The sequence below is a fragment of the Argopecten irradians genome, chromosome 9 (assembly GCF_041381155.1).
Source record: "Argopecten irradians isolate NY chromosome 9, Ai_NY, whole genome shotgun sequence".
Taxonomy (NCBI): domain Eukaryota; kingdom Metazoa; phylum Mollusca; class Bivalvia; order Pectinida; family Pectinidae; genus Argopecten; species Argopecten irradians.
Window position 1 is genome coordinate 31,633,993 of NC_091142.1, and position 8,031 is coordinate 31,642,023.

Below are 8,031 nucleotides of genomic sequence, written 5' to 3' on the forward strand. Positions count from 1 at the left end.
GATTTTAGCCTATTTGACCCTCGTGACCTTGAATGAAGGTCAAGGTCATTTATTTGAACAAACTTAGTAGCCCTTCATCCCAGCATGCCACAGGCCTAATATCAGGTCTCTAGGCCTCTTAGTTATTCACAAGAAGTTATTTAAAGGATTTTAGCCTATTTGACCCCTGTGACCTTGAATGAAGGTCAAGGTCATTTATTTGAACAAACTTGGTAGCCCTTCATCCCAGCATCCTACAGGGCAAATATCAGTACCCTGGGCCTTCTGGTTCTTGAGAAGAAGTTGTTTAAAGATTTTAGCCTATTTGACCCTCGTGACCTTGAATGAAGGTCAAGGTCATTTATTTGAACAAACTTGGTAGCCCTTCATCCCAGCATGCCACAGGCCTAATATCAGGTCTCTAGGCCTCTTAGTTATTCACAAGAAGTTGTTTAAAGGATTTTAGCCTATTTGACCCTCGTGACCTTGAATGAAGGTCAAGGTCATTTATTCGAACAAACTTGGTAGCCCTTCATCCCAGCATCCTAACAGGGCAAATATCAGTACCCTGGGCCTTCTGGTTCTTGAGAAGAAGTTGTTTAAAAATTTTTAGCCTTTTTGACCCCTGTGACCTTGAATGAAGGTCAAGGTCATTCATTTGAACAAACTTGGTAGCCCTCCATCCCAGCAACCTACACGCCAAATAGAGTACCCTGGGCCTTCTGGTTCTTGAGAAGAAGTCGTTTGAATAAAAAGTTTACGCACGGCGCACGGCGGACGGCGGACGGCGGACGGCGCACGACGCACGGCGCACGACGACGGACGGTGCATGATGACAATAGGTCATCCTGACCCTTCGGGTACTTTTTCTGTTACCATGGAAATTTATTAAAAAATACCATATTATTAAAGTTTCCTTTCTATTCCGGGCTATAACTCGAAAACCGTTCAATTTGGCTACACGAAACTTTCTGTACATGTTAGGCTAGTGCTCTAGTTGTGCCTTTTTCTAATGGGAACCTTCCATTTTCAATACTTTTTCTGTTACCATGGAAATTTATTAAAAAATACCATATTATTAAAGTTTCCTTTCTATTCCGGGCTATAATCGAAAACCATTCAACTTGGCTACACGAAACTTTCTGTACATGTTAGGCTAGTGCTCTAGTTGTGCCTTTTGCTAATGGGAACCTTTCATTTTCGATACTTTTTCTGTTACCATGGAAATTTATTAAAAAAATACCATATTATTAAAGTTTCCTTTCTATTCCGGGCTATAATCGAAAACCATTCAACTTGGCTACACGAAACTTTCTGTACATGTTAGGCTAGTGCTCTAGTTGTGCCTTTTGCTAATGGGAACCTTTCATTTTCGATACTTTTTCTGTTACTATGGAAACTTATTTAAAAATACCATATTATTAAAGTTTCCTTTCTATTTCAGGCTATAACTCAAAAACCGTTCAACTTGGCTACACGAAACTTTCTGTACATGTTAGGCTAGTGCTCTAGTTGTGCCTTTTGCTAATGGGAATCTTTCATTTTCAATACTTTTTCTGTTACCATGGAAACTTATTCAAAAAAATACCATATTACAGTTTCTATTCTGGGCTATATTATTCAACTCATTTCCAAAAAACTTCTTACGGTAGATAATAATAAGTCACCGTCATGACTGTACTTTGCTTATTGTCAATTTCTTTTTATCCACCGCGTAACATGTTTGCCGCATCCATTTTGACCATACAGTATATTCTGTCTACCAGACACCACATACCTGGATTGATGGTTAGTATTACATTTACTAATATGTATCCATTTCATTCTCATTATTTGTAGTGACATCATTTTTTTTTAATTCCCTATAATTCCAAATCAAAAACTTATAACAATAATAGTTATTACATTGTATAATAATTACATTGATTTTACCAATCTTCCTTTATCGTCCAGTAGCTTTATAGGTTTGGTGGCAACATTTTTCGAGTTCTGAGGACAAAAATATGAACAGAGAGGTAATGTTTTGAGAAAAATTTGAAAGAAAAAAATAACAGTATATTTTATTGATTATGAAAAATTTTATTCATTGTACCTCCCATTAAGCTTTAAGCTTTCCTTTAGTAATTTCCATATCAAATCTCTGAAATTTGTTAATCAAGGGCAAATAACTACATCTGTAACACGATGATATCCAAGTTCCATCACCTCTGTAGCCATATCACTAAACAATGTTGTAGTTCTTTGCTTTTGTGCTGGCAGAGCCTCCACGTGGTGCCACTGGTAACAAGGAACACTACTACAATTTCACATTCAGTCATAAATTCAGCAATTTCCTAACAATTAAGCTGTAAAGAATTCACACATTTTTCATATTTTTCATATATTAAATACTGTCTACATGTAGCAAACAATGCAATTCATCATACCCTAAACAGTCAGTAGTTTTCCATGGCAAAATCTGCCACATTCATTTCATGATAATTATACATGTACATGATTGTGTTCATCTTCTTTTCCACAGGTGAAAGGATGTACCTGGGTAGTGTGTCATCTAAAACACTTGGTAATTCTTTTCAGATACCCTAGATGTGCTGGCTTCTGTATATATATCAGTCTGTAGTTGCATGCTTGTTTCTATACAACTAATAACTGCACCTAGTACTTCAGACCACTTGTGACATATCCTGCATTTACTGGTAGAAAAGGTATGTAGTAGTAGTCCTGGTGTGGCATGTCATGTATGATAATTCCTTTTTTTATTGACAAAGCTCATTGGAAGAGGGAAACTGTTATTGCCTGTTCATTATTCAAATATTGTATGTGTGTACACACCTATAATATAAATGCACTAGATGTATTTAATCCCATGCATACAGTGTATGGTTGTGTTGTTGCATGAGCTTTTTCTATTTCACATCACCATATAGATCTCTCATTGAGTGATTGCACATCCAACATTTATTCTCTTTCAGCTTGAAGAAATCACTAAAACAACTTGTTTGCATGTCCTGATTATGTTTTGGAAAAGTTAAAGGAATTGTTTTGGGAGATTATATTATTTGATTTTGAATTTATCAATACTATACATTGATATCTTTGACAGAAAATTAAGTAAGAACTAAGATGTCAAATCCAACTACCCCTACCAAATGTCCTCGCTTAAGTAGAGATGACACAAGTGAGCAGTCCCCTGCAAGGCCAGGAACGCCTGTACCATCTCCTGCCAGGCCAGGAACGCCTGTACCATCTCCTGCAAGGCCAAGAACACCCGTACCATCTACTGCAAGGCCACGAACGCCCGTACCATCTCCTGCAAGGCCAAGAATGCCTTTACCATCTACGAGTGAGACCAGGAACCCTTCACCATCTCCAGCTCAAAGGTTGAGATCTAGAGCTGATGACATCAATTTTTCATATGCTCAGTATGTGGCTGGTGCCAGAACACAAACAAAGGCAGCCTCTATGTTGATTGCAAGATGAGATGCTGTCATAAAACAGCAGATAAGTCAGTTGAAAGACAGCATTAGTAGCATTGAACAAAGTCTCGCTGCCAAAGACCGTACAATTGCCCACCTACGGCAGCAAATCTCCCAGCTGCAAATGGATGTTTTTGATGAGGACATTACATTGTTGGAAGCTTCAGACCAGATAACAGACCAGACAACAGACTAGACAACTGGTGAAGTTCCCCCTACCAGTGACAAGAAGGACAAAAAGTCGGCTTCAACACCTCAGTCATGTGAAAAAAAGGAGACAATTAGACAATTGTTCAGTTTAAAATCAAGTCACAAAATATGTGAAAAAATTTACAGTGCAAATACTTGTACATGTGAAAACAGGAAGACAATTAGACAATTATTCAGTTGACAATCAAGTCACAAAATATGTGAAAAAAAAAATTCAAATCATTTGGAAAATCATCATAACTGTTTGATTTCTTTGAATTTTCTTCTTCTGAAAGAGTTCTTTGAAATGTTTTGATTATTATAACATGTATTGCCCTTATGTATACACACTGATGCGTTTCTGAATACCATTCAAAATATAATTATTTCAGCATCTTGACTGAACAAATATACTTATTCTTCCAAACCTCAAGTAAATAGCAATTTTGATGTAATATGTTAATTTTTTACTTTTCTGTTCTTAAATTTCAAGAAGAATGTAAATCAGGGAACAGGTTGAAAGATTGGGAGTTCATGTCATGAATGAAAACAATTTTCTGAGGGCATGTTAAGGGTTTGCAGACATTAATGAAAAATCCATGTAAATTTACTGATGGAAACTTAAATGATTTTATTGCTATTTCCTTTCTTTGTAACCATAATCTCAGGATGAATACTGCATACTTATCTTGGTGTATTATCAGTATACTTGTCAGCCATCTATCATCATTTTGGTGCATGCAGCATCCTAGAACTTATCTAAAACATTAATTTGTTATATTTCATGATAAGAGTTTAGATATGCTCTATTTCATTTTATACTCACTAATGCCAACAAAACATTTCTTCCTTCTTCACAACATTGCAAAACAAACGTGTAAAATGTTGCCGAACCCTTTCAATTTTATAACACACCATGTGTAAATTAGTACAAATATATATGTATATGTAAAATCTAGTTGTTGAATTGATATTGTTATATTTGCCTATGCCTACTACTGTAACTATAATTTTGTGAATCAAAATGTTGTTCATATTGCTATCACACATTTGTCTTCCATCAGTTCCTTGACTTTGTCTAAATGTCTAAAGCCCTTGGTAAAGTAGGTCTTTCTTTTGTTGATTATCACCATAAGTTTCAAGCCAATTATTCTGATTGTAATCACCTTTTGTCTACTGTTGATCAACTACATCATTCTGTGCAATTCAAAACATTGAACAAAGTTCAATTATTATTGTTCATTTCATAAGTTGATGTGTCAGTCAAAGAACTGTTGGAGGGAGTCTGCTTGATATGAATAATGCATTTAAGTTTGTATTTGTCTTCCTTTTGTAATTCGTATTTGAAATAAAGGGTTTTTTTTCAGGTTTTCTGAATAGACACTCCGGCATCTGGACCAAAGCATAGTTGGAAAGAAATAGCACCATGCCTTCAAGAGAACGAAAGAACAGGGCAAGGGATCGACAAAGAAAAAGACACAGTGTTCAGTCTTGTACAATGTCTTCTCCTGATACTTTGATGTCATCTTCACATTCTCATCATGTATGTTTTACAACAAGTATTATTTAGTACGATTATATATCATTTTAAATTCTTACTAACTATACATGGTATATCATTCTGAACTACTTAAGTTAATGTTGATCTAGAGCATATAAAAGTTAATGTTGAGCTGGAGCATATAAAAGTTAATGTTGATCTAGAGCATATCAAAGATAATGTTGAGCTAGAGCAAATGTCATTGAATATATATGTAGTTCATGATCTAAATAATGACCTTAAGACGTTAAATAATAATAATTCATAATCTACTACATTGCCTTGTGAACGTTGAACATTGCTAATGTGTATTATTTTCATATTCCAGGTTTCTGATAACTATGAAACTAGCAATGTTTCTTCCAGTGCTAACGGGCCACTGAAAAAATCTATTGATGTTCAGCCATATCAAAAGTCTTCTAATCATGCTTTGTCAACATCTTCAAATTTACCAGTGAGTATTAAATATTATGAAGACTCAGAGTGAAATTATTTTTGTCCGTAAAAAGCAGATAAAGTCTTCAGACCTTTCTAATTGAATATTTTTACTACATGCCTAAAGCTGAATAAGTCTTGTTATTACTTTTCTAGGTTTCTGCCAGTACCTCGACAGTGACAGCCTCGAGTCCTACTTCACTAGATTTGGTGCCATCATCTGCTGTATCTGTTATGGACACACAACCACTTCATGGTCTCCATGTTCAACCAAGTGATGTTCTGGATGGATATGTGGATATAAATATGTTAGATTACATAACTTCTGTTCTTCGTGTTCAATATGACCAGTCTCATGGTCTCCTGAAGCCTTCATACTTACATGCCATGTCCCAGGACAACAGATCTTTACCAAACAGTGACATAGTACCTCCTCATCAATTTGCCGTTCAGGTTCATTTCATCAATAGCCATTATGTCGTATCTTCGCAAAGTAATCTTGGTTTTATAACCGTTTTTGACTCTCTTCCAAATTCTACTAGACTGGCCCAAATCTTACCTCAGCTCATTATCACCTACAGAACTCTCCAGGAAAACCCGACTCAACAGATTCAATATGTTGTTCCACAACATCAAGGTTCTACTGCAGACTGTGCCTGCTTTGCTGTGTGTAATACCATAATGATATTACAAGGAGTACAGCCATCATCATTTGTGCTAAATCAGCTCGGGCTACGAACCTATCTTCATGAAGGAATATTAGCAGGATTCTTTGCATCATCACTTCCTGTTCTTTCAACTTCAAAGTCTATTTATGGCAATGTCATGAAACAGTCCCAGGAAAAGATGAAAAATTATTTCATATTTCAAAAAAAAAAAAACCAACTTGAGGAGACAAAATACTTTCATTAATAAACAGTCTTGCGCGAACGTATCTGCTGAAAATATGATGAATAAAGATAAAAAGGAACTTACAACAATGAGGTCAAGTCATTTAGCTAAACAACAACTTGAGAATTGGGACAAAGATAAGAAAAGAAAGCAATCTGCTCGAGCAAACAGATCAGAAAAGGAAGTGTTACATGATAGAGACAAAGATAAAAAAGGCAAAAATCAACTCGTACAAACAGATCAGATCAAGATGTGTTACATGATAGAGACAAAGATAAAAAAAAGGAAAAAATCAACTCGTACAAACAAAGATCAAGATGTGTTACATAATAGAACAAAAAATAGGATGAGAATGATGACAACTCGTACAAACAGATCAGAAAAGGAAGTGTTACATGATAGAGACAAAGATAAAAAAAGGAAAAAATCAACTCGTACAAACAGATCAGATCAAGATGTGTTACATGAAAGAGACAAAGATAAAAAAAGGAAAAAATCAACTCGTACAAACAGATCAGATCAAGATGTGTTACATGAAAGAGACAAAGATAAAAAAAGGAAAAAATCAACTCGTACAAACAGATCAGATCAAGATGTGTTACATGAAAGAGACAAAGATAAAAAAAGGAAAAAATCAACTCGTACAAACAGATCAGATCAAGATGTGTTACATGAAAGAGACAAAGATAAAAAAAGGAAAAAATCAACTCGTACAAACAGATCAGATCAAGATGTGTTACATGAAAGAGACAAAGATAAAAATAGGAAAAAATCAACTCGTACAAACAGATCAGATCAAGATGTGTTACATGAAAGAGACAAAGATAAAAAAAGGAAAAAATCAACTCGTACAAACAGGTCAGATCAGGATGTGTTACATGATAGAACAAAAAATAGGATGAGAATGATGACAACTCGTACAAACAGATCAGATCAAGATGTGTTACATGAAAGAGACAAAGATAAAAAAAAAAGGAAAAAATCAACTCGTACAAACAGATCGGATCAGGATGTGTTACATGATAGAACAAAAAATAGGATGAGAATGATGACAACTCGTACAAACAGATCAGATCAAGATGTGTTACATAATAGAACAAAAAATAGGATGAGAATGATGACAACTCGTACAAACAGATCAGATCAAGATGTGTTACATAATAGAACAAAAAATAGGATGAGAATGATGACAACTCGTACAAACAGATCAGATCAAGATGTGTTACATAATAGAACAAAAAATAGGATGAGAATGATGACAACTCGTACAAACAGATCCGATCAAGATGTGTTACATGATAGAGACAAAGATAAAAAAAAAGGAAAAAAATCAACTCGTACAAATAGGTCAGATCAAGATGTGTTACATAATAGAACAAAAAATAGGATGAGAATGATGACAACTCGTACAAACAAAGATCAAGATGTGTTACATAATAGAACAAAAAATAGGATGAGAATGATGACAACTCGTACAAACAGATCAGATCAAGATGTGTTACATGAAAGAGACAAAGATAA

General features: G+C 35.0%; 1 protein-coding gene across 1 annotated transcript; it reads left to right on the forward strand.

The window, feature by feature from the left end:
- Positions 1 to 2,378: 2,378 nt before the first annotated feature.
- Positions 2,379 to 7,813, forward strand: LOC138332082 (uncharacterized). The gene is made up of 4 exons (XM_069280032.1): positions 2,379 to 2,542; positions 5,012 to 5,187; positions 5,513 to 5,638; positions 5,776 to 7,813. The coding sequence occupies exons 2-4, from the start codon at positions 5,071 to 5,073 to the stop codon at positions 6,529 to 6,531; spliced, it is 999 nt and encodes a 332-aa protein (XP_069136133.1). The 5' UTR covers positions 2,379 to 2,542; positions 5,012 to 5,070; the 3' UTR covers positions 6,532 to 7,813.
- Positions 7,814 to 8,031: the final 218 nt, after the last annotated feature.